General features: G+C 29.8%; 2 protein-coding genes across 2 annotated transcripts; both read left to right on the top strand.

Moving 5' to 3' along the window:
• Positions 1-1,718: 1,718 nt before the first annotated feature.
• LOC107930946 (protein C2-DOMAIN ABA-RELATED 4) lies at positions 1,719-5,534 on the top strand. Its single transcript, XM_016862716.2, has 4 exons — positions 1,719-1,832; positions 2,873-3,094; positions 3,789-3,884; positions 5,001-5,534. The coding sequence occupies exons 2-4, from the start codon at positions 2,939-2,941 to the stop codon at positions 5,292-5,294; spliced, it is 546 nt and encodes a 181-aa protein (XP_016718205.2). The 5' UTR covers positions 1,719-1,832; positions 2,873-2,938; the 3' UTR covers positions 5,295-5,534.
• Positions 5,535-15,011: 9,477 nt separating this feature from the next.
• Positions 15,012-18,870, top strand: LOC121211249 (probable auxin efflux carrier component 1c). Its single transcript, XM_041083823.1, has 6 exons — positions 15,012-16,424; positions 16,709-16,970; positions 17,391-17,476; positions 17,651-17,808; positions 18,390-18,466; positions 18,556-18,870. Exons 1-6 carry the CDS (start codon positions 15,260-15,262, stop codon positions 18,620-18,622), a joined length of 1,815 nt encoding a protein of 604 aa, XP_040939757.1. The 5' UTR covers positions 15,012-15,259; the 3' UTR covers positions 18,623-18,870.
• The last annotated feature ends 3,078 nt before the right edge of the window (positions 18,871-21,948 follow it).

Below are 21,948 nucleotides of genomic sequence, written 5' to 3'. Positions count from 1 at the left end.
TATTATTATACTATTAAAAATAATCAAATAAACCCAAATTGGAATAACACTAACATTGGCTGTTTAAAATATATCATTTACCGGGTCAAAAGACTTCTTCAATGCCTCTCAATTTAAATATTGAGCAAAATGGTCCTTATCAAATTTGAAAGTAAGCAATTAACGATAATTTATCACGACGTTAATATTTTTAGTCAATTATGCATAAATTTGACTGATATAATAGTAAATTTAGCCCTTAAAATTTACACATTCTATTAATTTAGTCTTGATTTAATAAATTTAACCTGCAACATTTGTGTAAATGTATAAAAACTTAGATTAAATTTGTTGGTTTTTTAGAACGAATGTCAAATTGACGAGATATGTAAACACGGGCTAAAATTTTTATTATACTAATCAAAATATGTAAATTGACGCGAGACATTAGCGCTGACATAATTATCCTTAGTTGCTCATTTTCAAATTTGACATTGAGTAAATTGCTTCGATTTTTTTGAGAGAGATCAATTTGCTCAATTTCAAAATTGAAAGGGACTGGAAAAGTATTTTTACCCATTTATTATTTAACAAAGCTAACATTTTAAAAGCTTTTATAGTTCTGTAAATGAAATATTTTGTTTAGAATTGAACTCCAATTGAAAAAAGAAATAATTTTCAAGACTGTTTTTATACGGTAAATGTTAATTTTGTTACAATTTGGACTTATTTAATTATTTTTAATAATATAGGTGCTAGATTAATCCCTTTAATTATAGAGACTAGTTTGATCAAAGTCCTTATAACACAAGAACCTCCCAAGTACTTTAACCAATAAATATGTTTGAAATATATGTAATGCAATCTACTAGCTTAACTCAAAATTAATTGATGTATACTATTATTTGAGCTCTAGCTCAACTCGAAATGATATTGAATTACTTGAGTTTAGTTCAATTAAGTTGGTTTAAATAATTTATATACTCTAGGTTTAAGCTTTAATTCTTTTTATATGCTTTTTATTATTATCAAATAATGAATTATGAACTATTAAGAAAAAACAAAAAGATTTGATTAAGCTATTATAAATTGCAAATATAATTTTAATGGTGCATAAAGTACAAAAAGTGAATGTCATACACCATCAAATTTAACAATTTAATCATTTAAATAAAAAAACTAAAATAATTTAATAGTTATTTTATAATTTTTTAAAGCTAAATGATTAAAACATTAATTCACTAATAATTTTTAGATGTAAATTACTCATTAATTAATGATTTTATTACATGATATAGTTAACTTTTTATATATATAGAATTGCAGAATTTCTCGACAAAGAAAGCGTCATTCTCGGCCTATTTCTTAGTTTACTAATAAATTTTCCTTCATTTTTCTTTAAAAATTTTAAAATTCATGCTTTAATATAAAAATATTTATGGGACTAATTTAAATAAAAAAATATTTCAATCCCAATATAAAAAAAAACTGTGAAATTCAGTATCCAAATAACGATTTAATCTTTAATTAATTAATGATTTTATTACATGATATAGTTGACTTTTTTATATATAGAATAGAATTGCAATATTTCTCGACAAACAAAGCGTCATTCATGGCCTAATTTCTTAGTCAAACCCTCCACTAATTATAACGACGACCAATTCACGTCCAGATATTTCTCGACTGGTTACCGATTTTCCCGATTACTTTCCTAGGATATTACCCCCATATTCCCCCCATCCCTGGGTCCCACAGCATCTCTCCGCGTTTCCGTCCTACACTTTTCTTATAGCTTAAATAAAATTCCCACACTTTCCAAAAGAAAGTTTCTCTCAACCAAGAGAGATCAGGTACCTTCTATTTTTTAATTAGTCCCAAACTTTTGCTTATATTTATAATTAGTCCCTAAATTTTAAAACATTTTAATTGAGTTCTCAAAGTATTGTTATTGTATTAATTTGGGTCTTTCAATTAACCTAGTTGTCAATTTATGTGCTAAATAATGGTTTGGATTTTATGTGAAGCATATTTAGTTTAAGGGGCGGGAAGGGACCTTTGTCCCCTTAACTAAATGGTATATTATCAACTTTAGTCTCTTTTAGTTACAAGGTATTCAATTTAAGCCCCTTTTAAAACAAAATTTTTACCTTTGGTTCTCGAGATCCCAATTTTTTTTCAATAAATTTACACATATTTACAAATTGATTCAAATTAGGTTTGAGTTGGTGTTGATCATTGTAGATGATAACTAAGCTAATGGAATATCCAGATTGATTTGATACTAATATTTTGAGAACTCAATTGAAATATTTGGAAGTTGGAAATCAATTTAAAACTTATCTTCTCGTGAAATTAGCTCAAATTAAATGAGGGTAAATTCCATATTTGGTCATTCAACTTTCATAAGTTTTCATTTTAGGCTCCAAAAGTAAAAATAAAAAATAAAAATTAGGCATTATCGTTAACGAACATTTTCATTTTGGTCACCTACCGCTAATTCAATGTTCATTTTAATCACTCAACTTTAGTAAATTTTTATTTTAGTCACTCATTTTATATTTTTAACTTCCTTTATTTTATTTTGTGAAGTAATTTTCATTTTTCCTATTAAAAGTGGAAAACTCGTGTTTTACATAAAATTACCTCGATTTTTATAAGGAAAAACTTAGGTGACTAAAATAAGTATAAAATAACATTGTCTAACCTGACCAAAAAAAAATAGATTTTAACGGTGGTGCTTAAAATGAAATTTTTTTATTTTCAGTACCTAAAATGAAAACTTATGAAAATTGGATGACTAACTAAGTAGTTTACCCTTAAATTATAATAATAAAACCAACTTAAATGTAAATTTAATATTTTATTTATTTTGAATTTTTGTTTGGTAAAGTTAAAACTAGGGGAAAAGAACTCTTCTTTCTTTTGGGTATAAATACAAAAGGGAGACAAAAAAGACATGGCTGATTCTCCAGGCTCAGAAAAAACGAAGAGCTCATCGTTGATGGATAACTTATTGGGCCTTCTTCGGATTCGGATTAAACGGGGCGTTAACCTCGCCGTTCGTGATGTTCGAAGCAGCGATCCTTACGTTGTTGTTAAATTGGATAAACAGGTCCGTTTTTATTTATTTGTAATCAGTAATTAATTTGCAGGGAAATCCTTTTTTTTTGGTGAAACTATATGTTATTTTATGATGAAAATCACTTTGTTGCTACGAATTGCCTCCTAAGAGCTTTAGAATTTTGGGTTTTTATCAAAATTCAGAACTCAAAAGCAACTAGAAATGTTTAAATTTAAAAAAAAAGAAGAAGGAATTTTAGTGTTTTTATATGGTTTAGATTCTTTTCTTCTTTGGCTGAATTTGATTATTGAATGTATGGAAATTAATAAGGTGAAAATAGGGTTCTTTTGATTGATGAATCTCAAAGATTTTTAAAAATCTTTTTTTGGTAAAGCCCTAATTCATCCAGTTGACTTTCACATTGAATCTCACTTTAAAATCAGTAATAATCTTGGAAAATTCGATGTTAGTCATTAGATTGAAGGTAACAATTTATAATTTTTTTAACCATGTAAAATTATTTATTGTATTAAGATCATCTACGGTATTCATTCTTTTCATCGAACAATCTTGAATCGAGAAGCCCTCATTTGCTTTTATACCGTAATTCCCTTTAGTCTTACTTGGACCGTGCAGCCTGAACATGATATCGTAATTCCCATTTTTCACCCTTTTTTGTTTTTGGAGTCATTTTCGAGCAACTTGCTCAGTTCTAATTTTTTTCGTGTGTAACTATTGCTTGCAGAAATTGAAGACTCGTGTAATAAAGAAGGATGTTAATCCTGAGTGGAATGAGGATTTAACTCTTTCCATAACAGATCCTAGTACTCCAATAAAACTGGTAAGTTTTCAACTACTAGTTACTATATCGATGGAGTGCATAACAGAAATGTGATTTGATAAACCAACACTCGGATCATATAGGAGAACATTCTGTGCTTAGATTCTGAAGCTGCTTCTTTTCCTAGATAACCATTCCCAATGTTCTATAGCTTCTAGATTTTCATTGTAACCAATTTTTTTCCGATGCATAACGATGCTTGTTACCTATATATATTAGAAAAACATTTATGGTTTCAACTAGTAATTAGGAATTTGCACAATGCGTGTATATGTATTTCATTTTCCCCTATTAGATATGCTAAACCTTTATCTTTATATTGCAAGATAGCTCATGTTTTGTTGATTTTGATTCTATTACTTCATTAAAATATGAAACTCATTTTTGGTTCATCTCAGTTGCTGATTCTCTATTAATCTTTAATATAAGTTTTTGATCGACTCATTGTTTATATGCTTAAATTGCCGTTTGCTTTCTTAATGATGCTAATGCTATTTCATTATTTTTTTTCCTTGGGTGGGTTAATGTCTGTTCTTTGCAGAGATGTTATTAGTGAAAACTGCCAAAACTGTAATTAATGGCAATATATGCTGATACCAAATTTCTTTTTCTAGTTGGTTAACCATCGAGGAACTATACGAGCATTTTGCTGTTTTAGTGGTTTCTTGTGTAGTTGCCCTTCTGCCAATTTTCACATTGATGATAGACGGCAAAATTGGCTTAAATAATAGAATATTTGCCTGCATGCATGATTGGTTCACTTAGCATCGGTTTAATGAACAAAAGTAAACAAAACAAGAAAGAACAAGCGTAACTCAATGTGCTTCTAGCCCAGTTTTTATTATTTGTTTGTTTTTCATTTACTTTTAATTTCCTACTGATTCTAATATTCGTGCTGGCAAGAAAATCAAATAAAGCCAATGGAATGCTTAGAAATTTCTTATTAGTAATTATTTTTTAAGTATTGTGAATTTGTCGGCTCATATCTACTCTCAAATCCTCTTGCTCTCTCTATTAGTGCTATGATCATGTTTTTTTCTTTTGTCATTTTAACGTACAAGGCCATTTCTGCCATTAGTGTCATTCACGGTATTTTTATGTTCTGCACGACTCCAGACAGTTTATGACCATGACACTTTTAGCAAGGATGATAAAATGGGAAATGCAGAGATTGACATCAGGCCGTACATAGAAGCCTTGAAAGTGGATGTGGATGGTATCCCGAATGGAACCACGATAGCCAGAGTGCAACCTTGCAGGACCAACTGCCTGTCCGAGGAGAGTGCCATCACTTTGGTCGACAGGAAGGTTGTGCAAGACATTTGCCTCCGATTGAGAAACGTGGAGTGCGGTGAAGTGGAAATCCAACTTCAATGGATTGAACTTCCCGGGTCTAAAGGTTTATCATGAAGTGTGTGTTCATAAAAATGCGGTTTCGTTCCATCTCGTTATGTTTTTTGTTGCAGGTTTGGGGAGCTTCTAATACCGAGCACCGTATACCCCCCCCCCCAAAGTGAAGTAATTGCCTTTTGTACAATTTAATTTTCTGAGCTTCAGGTCTTTGTCAGAAGCTTTTCCTTTTTGAACAGTCTTCAATACTTATCTTATGATTCTGTAAATTTTGGATTATGAAATTATACTTCCATTTTACTTGTTTTTATATACTAATTGAGGATAAAAAATTGCCTAATTCGAAGACGTAGAGTCAACAAATTGATCACTAAGCAGGTCAGATAGGAAGGTGAAAGTATAATGGAAGCCTTGTACTGAGCCAAGATGTATTTTGTCACTTTTATTCAAGAAATGGACAAATTGGCCCTTTTTTGTTAAATTTTTATCCATTTGTAGTGTTAAAAACTGGCGAGGTTGATGAAATAATCAGACAGAGGTATGTGATGTACTATATGTATCTTATATTGATGTACAAGGATTGATTTTTAATAGAAAAATGAAGGAAATTTTTAACAGAATGATTAATTTGTTCTTTTCTTAAACATGTAAGAAATAGTTTGTCCACGTTTTGTGTAAAAGGGTAAAGATTCCTATTACAAGAATTTTGATGATATTTTTTACTATATAAGTTAGTGCACTTAGACAACCAATCAATGATCATGTGCCGAAGAGTTCATGAATAGCTCTTACTCCGATTATCCTTTCTACTCTTTTCTTGGAACACATTTAAGACTTTTGTGTACTTTGTAGGGGCGACACCTAGGTTCCGGGTCTAGCTTACCATTTCCGACCAGTCAATTTCAGGTGTAGCCCTCAAAAGACATCAACAAATATAATATGGCGTGGCATCAAAATAATCATAAATGCTAATTCTCCGAAGTTCTCGATTGTTAGTGTAGACGGTGGTTTCGATAATAGGAAAATTACAATATAGTAAAATTACGTTTTGGATTCCTTTAAAAAAATCAATTTGATTTTTTCAGAAATGATGAAAATATAAATTTATAATTCAATTTTAATTTCTCACATATTTATAATTCAATTCCAGACTTTTCTAAAAGAATATTTGGAAAATGGTAGGGTTGAATTCATTAAAGAAGAAAAAGGAACGGAACCACTTGTCCCCCTTATCAAATTGCCAGCAGTGGAATATCATTGTAACTTCAATTTGTTGTTCATAGGTTGTAAAGTTATATATCCTAAAGGTGTAAGAACATGAAAGATATCTCATTTGTTGTTTGAAAATGACCTCGTTTTGGTTTTCACCAAAAAGTTCACATGACCTTGTGGACAAACACCATTTCAAAGATTCTGCTTTCATTTCACTAATCTCTGCAAATGAATTCCAACAAAAAATTGAGGTTTTCCATTAAAGTGGTGTTGGCAAAGAGATGTAACACCAAAACAATGGTACATGTTATTCCTTGAATACCTCTTACTTGGCAAGAGGGAATTGCATTTAAGTGCGGAGAGTCGTTAAGAGGTTTTGTGAGTTCTGGTTCTTGATGAAGTGAGTCTCAATATTTTAGTGTTTTTTTTCTAATTTCCTAGAGATTCTAATGTTGTTCGTAGTCTTATATACTCATTGCCAGGTATCCATATATAGAGTTTTAGAGACTGAGTTATAATGGGCGTCGTGAGATTGAACAAGTCTTTTCAGGGTCTTCTAGTTTGCATGGCGGTTGACTCTTGTGCTAATAGATGATAACCAATATTTGTTCTCTTGGCCGACTCTGAGTGAGCAACAAAGGGTAAAGCATTTAGCTCTATCATTCTCAAGCTGGCTTGTTACTCTTCATTCTTACGGCCATGGATGGTGGTTGTGTAAGGAATCGTCAAGAGGTTTTTAGCAGTTTTGGGAGATTCTGGGTTTCTAGGAAATGGAGTCTTAATATTTTAGTGTTTTTTTTTTTTTTTGGTTTCTGAGAGATTCTAATCTTAATGGTCTTATATATCCATTGCTAGGTGTCCATACGTGGAGGCTTAGAGACGAGCAAAGTAAAAAATAATTTCAAAGGGATGGAAATTAAATTATATATTTTTTTATTATAGTTAAAATATAAATTTATTATTTTATATATTTTTTAAAATTTTAAAGATTAAATTAAAATTTTATATTTAGAAGGTAAAGTATAATAATATAAAAAAATTAAAAATGAATCTTTTATACATGTTTTTAGACATAATTAGGTGGAGTCAAGGGGAGTTATCGGAGGCTTCGACCTCTTCTAAAATAAAAATTTTCATGTTTAGTTTTTTTTATAATTTTAAAAATTTTAAATTAATATACGGTAAAATTATACTTTAACTTCTCAAAAAAAAACTTAATTTAAACATTTAAAAATTATAAAAATATAAACTATTAAAATAATAAAATTTTATTTTTATTATCATAAAAATATATAATTTAATTTCGACTCATTTCACCTTTATAAAACACGTGTCTGTCTTTTTAGAATCTTTTACTCTGGCAGTTGACTTGTGTTGAAAATAGGTGACAACTAATATTTGTTCCCTTATCCAGAAAGGCTAAAGCTCTTCACTCCATCATTCTGAAACTGGCTTCAAACTAAAAATATTTATTTAATTATTGTAATAATATTTTGTTGAATTTCATTTAATTATCATATAATAAATATTTATTTTGTTGGGGGGATATGTGACATATTTAATTATGATTTATGGGATTTAGAAATTCCTATTTTCAATAATTTTCTTACACATTGTTTTGTTTGATAAACAATAACCACATTTTTTAATCCATTTACTATCAATATTAGGGTCAAAATATACTTAATAATTTAAACCAAGGAATGGTCTTTTTTTTAAGAGATAGCCAACAAGCCACGTTATCCTAATTCCAATAAACACTAATCTCTAATAAATCGATAATCCGATTTTAATTTCCCATGTTGATGGGAAAAATGAAAAGCGAGCATATCATCTCGAATGTGGAGGAAAATCTAGCAATTCATTAAAATTAAATGTTTAAATGTTAGGTGTTATATATTTATCCGTATTAGGACACGTGGCAAGCTTAAAAGACGTTTGAATAGTAAATTTACAACCAACAAGTCTAGAGGTCACATGTGAATTCACCTTCTTGGGATGACTACCCGGACAACAGATGGTCTAGTTTTCATTGGAAACATAAAGTCTTTGGATTACCAAGCATCACGGAATGATGAAGAAAGGATTGACCCTTCAAGAATACTAAATCCACACTCTGTCAACACACTCTTAGCTCTAAACCTTTATGTTCTCTTCACTAGCACCTTTCATAACCTTTGGCTTTCCACATGATTGGATGAACCGGCCCCAGTAGCAATCACTCTCCTTTCCTCATTACTCCTCTATTGTTGTACACTATATCAACACTAGACAAAAGTATCATAAAGACCTTTATATTAGGATTCAGATTGTATTTGTTCCATCTACATGAAAAATAGTCAAACTAGTCCCTGTATGTTAGATCAAAGAGTAAATTGGTTCATTTGTTAAAAATTTCATCCATTTTTACTGTTAAAAACTAGTCCTTATACATTAGCCACGTCAATTTTTAATAGTAGAAATGAATGAATTTTTTTAATAGAAAGGACAGGTTTGCTATTTGATTTAATGTATAGATACAATTTTGCCTATTTTTTGAGTACATGGGGCAAAATGCAATTTGACTCACAATATAGAGGTCTCCATGGTACTTTTACCTCTAATACTACTATTAATTTTTATATTATAAGTTGTGGATTTGGTCATTCTTGGTTCATGTCTTTATCGACTTGTTAAATTGTGACTATTTAGTCATTTTTTCCCAAAAAATTGTTTAATAAATTCTAAATTTAGGGAGTAATTTGAATAAAAAAAAGTTCAAGGATCAAATTGAATAAATTTACCAAATTCAAAGACTAAAGGTTGCTCTATCCCATAAAAAAAAAACCCAAGGGGAAATTGAATTGGAAGGATTGGAAATGGCAAGAAAGATGTAGTGATAATTTTTTGGCATTATTAGTAAATTGACCTCTAAATTATACCCAATGTTCAAATTTTTCCTTAAAGTTTTCTTTTTGTTAGAAGTGGTCCTTAAATTTTTTATCAAAAAATGTTCGGCATCCGATAAAAAAGGTGCTATATGTCACGTTTTTATTAGTTTATATCGTTTTTTGTGTAAGGAAGGATAAAATTGATAGTTTAAGATCCACTTTTGACTAAAAAAACTTTGAGGATAATTTTGGGAATTAGCTCTACTTTAGGGGCCAATTTGCTAAAAAGCCTAAACTTATTACCTGCTAGAGAGTAGTGATTAAGCCATTTGTCCGCACCCCAATAATCAAGATTCAAATCCTATTGATGTAATCATTCTTTCCGAATAAATAACTTGATTCGATATGAAAAAAATTATGTCATAATATAATTATGTTATGTTAATTTGTTATTATATTATGTCCTTCTGTTTGAGACATTTTTTATATTTGATAATTACATTGGACTACGTAGAGGTGAAGCTAAAAAACATTAGGTTGAAATTAAGGTTTATCATTTTTTGAGGTAAAATGTAATTTTACCATCTTAATAGCTTATATATTTAAGACTTTTTTGAGCTAAATCAAAGTGTTATTATCTTATGGGATTAAAGTATAATTTTACTATGTACTAATTTAAAACTTTATAAATTTTAAAGGGCCACAAATAAGAGCAACACTAGAGAGGGCAAATAGGGTCTTTGACACCATAAAATGGATAATTTATGTTTTAATCCCTCTAAAATTTAAAGTTACAAATTAATATAGATGACTTGCCTAAAAATATAAAAATGTGAATTTGTAAAATTTCTAAGTTAATTTGGATTTGTAAAAAGAAAATTCTTAACGTGGCCCGTAACTAAAAATTTTAATTTTAGGGACAAACCCCTACCAAGTCCCTTGACGTGGCCCCTACGACCACCATCAAATTTAAGATTGAATCATTAAATGAGGAATAAATTCGGTTAATGCTTTTTTTTTTTCATTCATAAAATACAAATTCTACTAATTTTTTGTAACTTGGATTATTATATATTAATTGTTGGATTAGGACAAATTAGGGTCCACGTGAATACTCTTCTTACTTTTGTGATGCACCGCTCCAAATTTAGCCGCCGCCGCATATTTAAGCGCGTGGATTCATTCAGTTCTCCCAAAAATGATTTTCAAATATATCTTTTTCCGTTTTCAAATTACTATCAAAATATATTGCTTAGTAAGATGTACGTATTATTTTTTATTAATATTAATATTAGTATATATCATTATTTTCAAAGATTTTAATATATATCAATTACAAATATAATATTAAATTTCCAAGACAGTAATACAAAATTATGGCAGTGAGTCTCCATTAAAACCAAACTGTATTTTTGTCAATTCTTCCCCAGTGTTATGTCCTTCTCTAAACACATGTTTAATGCAGATTATTCATGAACGTTTAAGAAGGTCTTTAATGGTATGCTCCACAACTAAAAAAAATTGTTCATTTTCATTTGCTCAGATGACTTTGATAACTTTGATAACTTTAATACTATCTATTTCAAGTATTAACTTCTTTAAACCTAAATCCCAGAATTCCGCCAAAACTACATAACAACAATCAATATTTATAGAGAAACCATATCAACTGTAGATAAAAGCAATAGAAATTTGTAAAAAGAGAAAATAAAATCCAGCTATGTGGTTTGTCGTTGATAACCACAAAACTTTCTCCTCATTCTCGTTCCAAAAAGACCAGTTACTACCTGCTATATAACCCCAAAAATGAACCATCACAATCAGCTTCTCACTCCTTCAACCTGGCCCTTTACCACCATTCCCTTTTCTCATATTACATTACCTCATAGATTAGCGAACAAAACCCAGCAAATATTGATTCCATTCACAACCCAAATCTTCATCTTTATTATTTCTTTTTTAAAGCCATACGAGAAACCCTCAAACCACCGACAAAATATTCAAGTTTCAGCATTTCGGGCGGTACAGCCGAAATAGAACCAAACTCGCCAGTACGGCCGGAAAATTAACCGGAACGGGAAGTACAACCTAAGGTTTCGTTTTACTACTGCTACGAGACGTACCGGCCGGCACCGGTATTTACTTCTCTGATAATAATACAACAAAGCATAATCTGTTAAAAAGAGAATAAAATGATGGGTATACCGTATACTATTCTCAAATAATTAAATTATTAATAAATTCGACTCCCTAAATTTTAAAAAATTATAAAATAATTAATAAATTATTCAAAAAAAATACTAAAGCCATTAAAATATTTGTAGATTTGTGATATTTAAAATTGTTTCATGAAAAAAATAAACAATACAAGAGAAAGTTTTCATTTGATGCAATACAAATGATACAAATAGAAAAAACCAAAAACTTTCAAATAATTCAATAATTATTTTATAATTTATTTTAAATTAAATAACCAAAATATAAACCTTATATATAATTTAAGCCTTTTTAAAACAAAATTTTTACCTTTAACCCGTCAAAATTTTAAAACTTTAATTTTATCTCCAATAACAAATTTCATCGATTCCAAGCAAATTACACTTCACAAACTCGTGTCAAACTAATCGAAAATCTCTTAACAAAATTCTTTAAAAAAACACTAAAATTATTCTTTTTCTCTCTTAAATCCTACAATAAGAAGAAGAAGGAATGGGTGATGTAGAATATGAGTCAGGGAGAGTAATATGTCTATCTCATTTTATTTAATTCAAAATTTTCATAATTGCCATCTTTTTATTTTTCAACATTTATCATTCATTTTTATATTTTAAATTTTAAACTTTTTAGTAATTGATGAAATGCCAGTCCTATAAAAAATTTTAAATATTAAATATTAAATAAATATTTTTATCTAAAATACTTAAAAAGCCCCTCAACTTTATCACTTTATTTAAAAAGCCCCTATTCCTTTTCATACCTAAATAAAAGCTTTATCCTTCTATTTTGAACCCAAATCAAACATTACTTTAAGTGAAAGGTTGATTCATGTTAAAAGGTTTATTGCAAATCTGATTATAATTGCTCCGGCAACAAATGTAACAACTTGTATATTAGACCTGACAATCGGGTCGGGCAAAAGGTGTTATAAGGATAATAGGCGTTGGCGTTTGAAGGGCAATTTGCAACCAATTATTAGGCAATGTGTCGAACAAGTTTAGTGGTAGTCAGATAGAGATGAAATGATTAGAATATAATTTCTCATATATCGACAACTCCACTAGTGCCGTTCAAAGACAACAATACGCGTGAGCATTCATACTGAGGTTAATCAGAGGTCTTCTAATGCCAGATGGATCTTGAAATCTAATACATTTAAGGTGACTCCTACAACTAGTCAACTTAAAAGAAGCGGGAAGACTCGAGTGGGGATTTGTTATGTTTGTGACATTGTATCAAGAGATGTGTCGGGCAACGAAATCATAAAAAATTAAAATCAGTATAAAGTTACATACTTCTTATTTAGTCATGGGCATGATACCGCCTACCATTTTTACATCCCCGAGTAAACGCCCCTAACAATCACGAGTTTAAGTATAACTCGAGCTCCCAATTGATGGTGGTTATGCGCACAAGTTCAAGTTTCATGCCACCAGAAGAGGATGCTTTATAAACCTTATACATAAATTTGAGATCATAACCATAGGAAAAAGGGGGCTCACTAGTATAATCAAATTATTCTTTTTCTCCACCAAAGTAATACCATTAACCTCATTGTCCAAAACTTGTGTTAGAGGTAGGGCAATAAGACTTTCAACGGGGAGTGGTGATGGAAAAAAGCTGAAATGCGACTTGGGGCGACAGTGGTTGTAGTTCTTTAATCACATCAATCTCCCCAAGTCAATTTCAGCTTTTCTCCACTGTCACAGCCACTTCACCCTTGAAAGTCTTCTTGTCCCCACCTCTGACACAGGTTTTGGACAATGAGGTTGATAATACTACTTTAATGGAGAAAAAGAATAAGTTGATTATACTGGTGAACCCTTTTTTTCCCAATGATTATAATCTCAAACTTATGTATAGGGTTTATAAAGCATCCTTTTTGAGTGGCATGGAACTTGAACCCGTGATCGCATAACCACTATCAACTGGGGACCCGAGTTATACTTGAACCCGTGATCATATAACCATCGCGAATTAGGAGCCTAAATTTCAATGCGACATTTTCTAAGGTGATAGTGCACTTCCCACATGAGAAATGAAATGTGTAGGTCTCCAAACTCCACCTCATCACCATGAACTCAAACATACATTAAAATTATCACAATTTCTCCTTAAAACACAAACACAAATAACCTTTCTCCCTAAATTTCCTACACCTAAATAATAATAATAATTATTGGAACGACGAAAACATTTCTTGGTGGAAGCATTTTCTGTTTGTCTCTCTAAAATTGGCTTATATCCCTTGATTTGTGAAAAAACCGACCTAATTCCCTCGTTATCTTTTAAATTCGGCATTTTCGGCTAATTAACCCAAAATAAAACGCCTTAGATCCAAGTCAATCTAATAGTCAATGTTGAAGATTAAAGAAGAAAGTTGTCTAGATTTTGGTTCATAGATTCATGACGTTCAAATTGTTTCATGAAAATAAAAGAACTATAAAAGAAAAGTAGAAGAAGATTTATCGATTAATGCAGGTGGTTCAAATAAAAATATCATTATCGATTTTAATAGTCTAATGACTTAAATGAAGACTTTCAGATAATTCAGTGACTACTTTATAACTTTTTAAAATTGAGTAATTAAAACATAAATTTATCAATAATTAAATGATATTGAATTGTATTTACCCAAAAAAAAAAAAGGGTAGGCAGAGCCATAAGCCATCTAGAATCCATGAGCAGAAAAGCGAATCCAAGAAGAAAAGAGGAAAAGTTGAGGGTCCTCTTTTTAATGCTTGAAAATAAAAAATAAAGTGTTGTGTACCCCAAACAAATACTTGGAGACACATCCCACTCACCTCTCCCAACCAAAATGCCTTTCTCTTTTTTCTTATTTTCTACTAAACTTTGGACATGAGAGTTCATCGAATATAGAGCCATCGATAGTATACTTCACCAATACAAATATACCAAGATTTATCAAATCCAATAAAAATATTAAATTCAAAATTAAAATATAAATTTAAGTTGAATATTAACATTATTAATTTTTTTATATTAAATTTGTTAATGTAATATTTATAAGAAAAAAATTTACTTAATAATAAGGGCGTAGATAAAGGAGAGGCAGTGGCCTTAACCTCTCAAAACTAGTAAAATTATCATATAGACTTTTCAAAATCTAAAAATTTGAAGTTAGTATAATAATAAATTTGTACTTTGACTAACCAAAAATTAATGATTCATCTCTACTAAAAAAATTATGATTTATCTTTGTCCCATAAAGCAATTTTTTAGATTTGTCATTACTTAGTAATAGTGTAACTAAAAAACATGACATGAACTTGAATTTAATAAAATAATTTAAACAATATTAATAATTAGATTTAAATTTTAAAATCTAAAATAAAAAAGACTAAATTTAAAAGAAATAAAAATACAAAAACTAAATTCTAATTTTATAAAAAAATACAACAACTTAAAATAAAATTTAACCAAAACAAAAGCCAAAAACTCCAAAATCTACCATAAAAAAGCAACCCCCCATCCCCTTATTCCTTTCAAAAGCATTGGGGACTGGAAGTGCAAAGCTTGCTCACATCTCTCAAGAGCTGTTTTAGTGTATAAAAAAAAAATCCCCCCCCCCCTCTTGTTCTCACTTTCCTCTCTAAACCCCAAAAACACATGCTCTTCTTCCCTCATCATCGCCACCAACTCTCTTCTTCTTGTAAAATTTTGGGTCTCTTTTATTAGTAAGCTTGTAAGCAGGGTGTTTCAAAGATGATCACTTTAACAGATTTTTACCATGTTATGACCGCAATGGTACCACTTTACGTGGCCATGATTTTAGCTTACGGTTCAGTGAAATGGTGGAAAATCTTCACACCCGACCAATGTTCCGGCATCAACCGGTTTGTTGCTCTTTTCGCCGTTCCATTACTTTCATTTCATTTCATAGCTTCAAACAATCCGTACACCATGAACTTCCGGTTCATAGCAGCTGATACACTACAAAAGATTATAGTTTTAGTCGTGTTAGCCATTTGGTCCAAAGTAAGTAAAAGGGGTTGTTTAGAATGGACCATAACATTATTTTCACTTTCAACATTACCCAATACTTTAGTTATGGGTATACCTTTACTTAAAGGTATGTATGGTGAATTTTCAGGGAGTTTAATGGTACAAATCGTTGTACTTCAATGTATCATTTGGTATACTTTAATGCTATTTATGTTTGAATATCGAGGTGCTAAGATGTTAATCTCTGAACAATTCCCCGACACTGCTGGTTCTATTGTGTCTATCCATGTCGATTCCGACATCATGTCGCTCGACGGTCGGCAGCCGTTAGAAACCGAAGCTGAGATTAAAGACGACGGTAAGTTGCATGTTACGGTCCGAAAATCTAATGCTTCGAGGTCTGATATTTTTTCGAGAAGGTCACAAGGTTTGTCTTCGACTACCCCCCGGCCTTCGAATTTAACGAATGCTGAGATTTACTCTTTACAATCATCGAGGAATCCAACACCGAGAGGTTCGAGTTTTAACCATACTGATTTTTATTCTATGATGGCCGGTGGTCGGAACTCGAACTTTGGTTCCGGTGATGTTTATGGTATGTCTGCTTCACGTGGACCGACACCCAGACCATCAAATTACGAGGAAGATGGTTCTGGTAAGCCGAGGTTCCATTACCATGGACAAAGTGGTGTAACGGGACACTACCCGGCTCCTAATCCGGGTATGTTTTCACCAACTGGGTCTAAAGGTGTTAAGAAACCTAATGGACAAGCTCATCAAAAGGTTGAAGATGGTGGTGGTAAGGATCTTCATATGTTTGTTTGGAGTTCAAGTGCTTCTCCGGTATCAGATGTGTTCGGCGGCGGCTATGAATATGGTGTTACCGACCAGAAAGAAGTTCGGTTAGCTGTCTCCCCTGGCAAAGGTACAATCTTTTGACCTGGTTTTTTAATACCTACACATGAATGGTAAAATTAGATGGAGATTAGATTAAAGAGTGAATTAATGTTTTTAATTAAAAATTTTAGATAATTTTTATTAATAAAATAGCTAAAAGATTTAATAGAGAATATTAATTTATTTTTTAATTTAATGTATAAAATTAATTGATTTAATTTTTAAATAAGTCATTCATAATTTAAAGACTATTTATACGGCATTTAACTGATTTTTTTAACATATATATATGATTGTTTGTTTTGTTGACAGTGGAAGGACATAGAGATAATCAAGAGGAGTTTATGGAAAGAGATGAGTTCAGTTTTGGGAACAGAAGAGAAATGAACAATGTCCAAGAAAGTGGTGAAAACAACAAAGTTGGGGAAGCCATTGCCATTGCTAACCCTAAAACCATGCCACCAACGAGTGTAATGACAAGGCTTATATTGATTATGGTTTGGAGAAAACTTATTAGAAACCCCAATACTTATTCAAGCTTAATTGGTCTCACTTGGTCATTAATCTCATTCAGGTATGAAACTATAAACCTTTTTTATTATATGATGGAGCTCAATATCCATTACTCAAATGATCTTCAAATAATAAAGGTATTATGTTTAAGGTGTTCATATTTAATTTTATTTTCGATTTTTCATCTTTCAATTTCGAGAAAATTTTAACGAGTTTATGAAATTTAATTAATTAACTGATAGTATTTTTACTTATTAATATCATTTAAGGGCAAAAATTTAAATCTCACCAAAATTTTTTCAAACTCAATAAACCCATTAAACTCTTCTCAAAATTAAAAAATAAAAACCCAAAATGTAAAATCCAACATAAACACTCCATTCATAATACTTTTACTATTTGAGGTTACGAGATCCACCTCCCTGATTGTGCATCATTCGTAATGAAGCTTTGTTGTTACTTGTCTTTTTTGTTTTTGAAGGTGGAATGTGGAAATGCCTGCAATAATAGCAAAGTCGATATCTATACTGTCAGATGCAGGTCTCGGCATGGCTATGTTCAGTCTTGGTCAGTGTCTCTTATTACAAACAACAAATCATTTTTTAAAGAAAACAAAGAAAAAACTGTGTTTGGTAATGATAATATATATGTTGAAATAATGATGAAAGGTGTTTTTTCTCATTTAAATGTTTTAAAATCTAATGCTGGCGGGTGCATGGCACGGTTTGATGTGAATGACAGGTCTGTTTATGGCATTGCAACCAAAGATCATAGCATGTGGGAATTCGGTTGCAGCTTTTGCAATGGCCGTGAGATTCCTTACAGGACCAGCTGTCATGGCTGCTGCTTCCATTGCTGTTGGTCTTAAAGGCGTTCTCTTACACGTTGCCATTGTCCAGGTCACTTATTTTTTCCTTTCCTTTTTTTCTTTTCCATTCACTTTGCCTAAATAAATAAGGGTAATATTTAGTCACTAAACTTAGTAATTTTTCTCATCTTGATCTCTTAAACAGTTTTTAATTTGGTCCTAATTTGATATGCCACCCTGAGATTTTTTTTTAATTTTAAATTTTATATAAAATTTTTAAAATTTTCAAATGATAAAAAATAGTTGTCGGGCTAGATATTGTTCTATCTCATAAATTAAAATCTGAATTAGACACAGTAATTGCCTCTGAAAAAAAAGTCAAATTTCAATTTTGGTACTTTTATTATGTTCAATTTTATAATTTAGTCTCAATATTTTCATTAGACATAATTTAATTTTTTATAATATCTTTAATTAGTCCATCTAACTAACTATTATATAAACTAAAACAATCAAATCATGTCAAATTAAAATATAAGTAAAACTAAAATTCAATAAAAATAGTATTACACATTTATACAAATTTTAACTTGTCTTTTTTTTTTTTGGCTTTGCATCTATTTTTCTTAAAAATTATTATTATTATTATTATTATAAATAAATAAATAACAGGCAGCTCTCCCACAAGGAATTGTCCCTTTTGTCTTTGCCAAGGAATACAACGTACACCCTGATATTCTCAGCACAGCGTAAGCCTTATATATATTTTATTCTTTTTGTAAAATTATTTTATTATTATATATTTAAAATTAATATATTATTTACGTTTTAATTGCAGTGTAATTTTTGGGATGCTAATAGCTTTGCCCATAACGCTAGTGTACTACATTTTATTGGGTATATGAAGTGGGGGCATGACCGGTATCAAAGAATTTATGGCATCACCTCAAAATTAAAGCCAACCAAAGAAAGCCCCTTTTTTTAGGGTCAAAGATGCGAAGAAATTAAAACCCCTCGTTGAAAATTCAAAGCCACGAAAAAGAAAAGAAAATCGAGGGTATCATTGCAAATGTTTTCTTTTCCTTTTTTTTTTGGTAGTGAAATTTGTAAAATCTTATTTGTAGTCAATTTTATAAGAAAACAAATTCTCCTCTCTCTCCCCCCTCTCTCTCTCTCTCTTCTTTCTAGTTAATCATAATTTAGAGTTGTTATTCGAATTTATGCTCTTTTTTGAAAAGTCACCCAAAATAAATGAGAAAATATAAGTTGAAAATGATGGGTACATGAGGAAAATTTTATATTAATGTTTCATTTGAATTGCTAATGAAGGTATTAATTGGTACATGTATTTTGGTGTTATTTGTATTACTAATTAGATTGTTTTTTATTTTTTATTTAAAAAATTGAGCAAATTAATATTATAGAGTAAATTGGTCTCTTTTTTTTTGTTAAAAATTTTATTATTTCTTCCGTTAAAAATTGACATGACTATTAGAATAACCAAATAATTATATGTGGCATATCACGAGTATCTCTTTCTAACATATAATGAATAGTTTTTAACAATAGAAATGTATAGAGTTTTTAATATGTTTATACATAGCTTAAATTTAGGTTAAAGTACCATGGAGGCCATTCTACTAAGAGTTGGATTGTATTTTACCCCCTCTACTCAAAAAATGGGCAAATTAGTATCTGCATATTAGATCAAAAAGCAAACATAGTCTCTATACATCAACATAGCTATACCAGTTTTTAACTGTAGAAATGGATAAAAACTTTAATAATAATAAAAAAGGCTAGTTTGCTTTTTTAATCTAACATACATAGATTAATTTACCTATTCTTTTAATAAAATGAACAAAATGTAATTAAACTCTTAATATAATGCTTCTACGATACTAATTTAAAGTATAAAAAGATAATCTTCCCTAAACTTTAACTATATTGTCCATGTTTTTCTTTAATACGTGAAATCTAGCCTATCTATATTTTTTTTTCTTTTTAAATAGGTGTATATATAAATTATCAAATCTTACCTATGAAGATTATGTCGATGTTATAAATCTAGGATGAAGGGTGTATATATATAATTATATGATATTATGTGAGTCCTTTGGAATATTGGGAGACATCATCAGTCGCATCCATAGTTTCTTCTTTATAGTTTCTCTTTTTAATTGCACATTTATTTATATTCTTATACATTGCTTCTTCTTTTTCTAATCTTTTACACTTTTTCCTTTTTATCTTTGGTGCTTTGTGTGCCATTCTTATTTCCATATAACTTTTTTTTGCAATAAAATATTTAAAACTCAAAAATATATGTTTAGTCCCTTAAAAATAATAAAATTATAAATTAATGCATAATAATTTTATATTTTTAACTTTTCAAAAATTTATAATTCAATTACAGTGAATTTATAAAATTTTCTGAATTTGTCTAATTTTTACCACTAGAGGTCAAACCCTGTTGTTATCATCCTTCTTCCAATTTATAATATGTACCATAAAAAAGCATCTAATTTACTAACATCATATAAAATTATATATTATGACTATATTAAATATAATTTACAAATCACTCATGAAAAGAGTGAGTGAGCCGATTTTAGCTAATGTCAAATTCGAAGCAACTACATCTCTCCTGTCAATAACATTAATTAGCTTAAGAAATTCTGTTTCTAGAATCAAATCCTTAATTTTGATTACCAAATACTTTGATTTTAATTAGAATCACGTAATTATGCAATGGGGTTATATACTAAATTAAGCTAATAGATTTCTAGCTAAATTTAAAAAAATAAAATAAAATAAAATTAGTAGACCCACAAATTGACTTATTGAAATATATATATACACATGTAATATAAGAAGAAGATGATAAATGTCGATTGAGTCTTAGCTCGATTGGTATAGGTATTATTAAGTAAGTTGAAGCGCATTATTTTCTTATTTATGGATTAGGAAGGGATTATGGGTAGTTCTAGGCATTGTATCAAAAATAGCTAATATAATCAGAACTTATAATAAGATTATTAAAAAAATTTTAATAATTAATAAAGGTGGCTGAAAAAATATCAAAAGGAAAAAAATCGGATTATAATTAATATAAAAGTATCATAGAGGTCCTTATACTAAAAGTCAGATTACATTTTTGTCTCCTCTACTAAAAAAATGGACAAATTAATCTTTGTGCATTAGATCGAAGAGCAAACTAGTCATTCTAATAAAAATTATATCCATTTTTACTGTTAAAAACTAATCCATGTACATTAGCGTGAGGTACATGTAACAAAACTGTCTGGTTATTTTGTCAGCCATGTCAGTTTTTAATAGTAAAAATGAATAAAATTTTTAATAGAAATAACGAATTTACTCATTGATCTAATATATAAGGATTAATTTACTCATTTGTTGAATAAATGAGAGAAAATACAATCTTACTTGGTTCCACATTACTTTTACCGATTATAATAAAAATAATATCCAATTCATCATCGGTGTATAAATTTTATGCAGCTATCAATAAATAACATCTCACATTATCGGGTCAACAACTTTTTGTATTACATTAGACCAAGTAAAGGATTATATTAGATTTAACGTCTAATGTTTATATCATGTTGAAAAGGATTAGGGTTTCAAATATTCATATCGTATTTAAGGTTTGAATAAAGTTTGAAAACACAATCGAAAGAATAGAAAATTTTCACATTATGTCGGGCCAAACAAAGGAACAAAGAAGCAGGAATTTGTCGAATATTGACTAATTTTTATAATGGGGCATACCCCAGCAAGTAAATAAGACATGTAATTTGTCAGTACATTACTCTGCCAATGACATTGCTAAAATTTCAGACAGCATGAAAATTTTTGCCCTATAGAATGTAGTATTTGATTGAATTTAGGTCAAGCTTCATCTTCATTGTTGTGGCAGAAACTAGTAAAAAAAGAAAAGAAAATAATTTAAAATGTGATCATTGAGTTAATGAAAATTCATATGTAGGTATTTTTTTCCTTCTTCGATTGCATCCTTGTCAGCATCCATGAACTTGAAAATTTCTAGTTGAGATTCTATTTCGATTCAATTTTTTCAAATTTGACAGCTCTTAGTTTCGAATTTTGAAGGCAAAGTTCTCCCAACGATTAATATTTTATGATTAGACGGTAAGTAAGTTACACAAATACGAAATGAGAGTTGATTATAAGCTGTGGTGGATTTTGGGAT

Source organism: Gossypium hirsutum, chromosome A12 (genome assembly GCF_007990345.1).
Source record: "Gossypium hirsutum isolate 1008001.06 chromosome A12, Gossypium_hirsutum_v2.1, whole genome shotgun sequence".
NCBI classification, from domain to species: domain Eukaryota; kingdom Viridiplantae; phylum Streptophyta; class Magnoliopsida; order Malvales; family Malvaceae; genus Gossypium; species Gossypium hirsutum.
This window is presented reverse-complemented; position numbering and strand designations above follow the sequence as displayed.